This window comes from Penaeus monodon, chromosome 24 (assembly GCF_015228065.2).
Source record: "Penaeus monodon isolate SGIC_2016 chromosome 24, NSTDA_Pmon_1, whole genome shotgun sequence".
NCBI lineage: Eukaryota > Metazoa > Arthropoda > Malacostraca > Decapoda > Penaeidae > Penaeus > Penaeus monodon.
In genome coordinates, this window is record NC_051409.1 from 26,308,851 (window position 1) to 26,309,167 (window position 317).

The window sequence follows — 317 nt, forward strand, 5'->3', positions numbered from 1 at the left end:
AATCACGATTTTTTTTTTGTCCTCATAACAAACACCTTCTGAACAATATGTCATCACCCTCACCATCTTCCATTTTCTTCCCCTTTATTTTGCAGACCATGATCGCGCTCATCCCTCTAGTGATGAGTTTATCCGGCGTCGGTGCTTCCTTCCTCCTCCGGCTGCTGAGGAAGGGGATTGGCAAGAAGGTTGGTTGGGAAGGGGGGAGGGGAGTCGACCGTAGGATGAAGGGTTGTGTGTATGTGTATGGCTCAGAGGCTCCATCGCATTCGGCGGTCGCTGCTGTGCTCGTGTAGAAGGCGTTCCTTGTGCATGCG

At 51.4% G+C, this 317-nt stretch overlaps 1 protein-coding gene across 1 annotated transcript in view; it reads left to right on the forward strand.

Annotated features, from left to right (window-relative positions):
• LOC119588689 (major facilitator superfamily domain-containing protein 12-like) overlaps positions 1 to 317 on the forward strand; it is a 36,240-nt gene that overhangs the window by 31,304 nt on the left and 4,619 nt on the right. Inside the window, 1 exon segment of the mRNA XM_037937325.1 lies at positions 96 to 188. Within this exon segment, the coding sequence (XP_037793253.1) occupies positions 96 to 188 (93 nt within the window).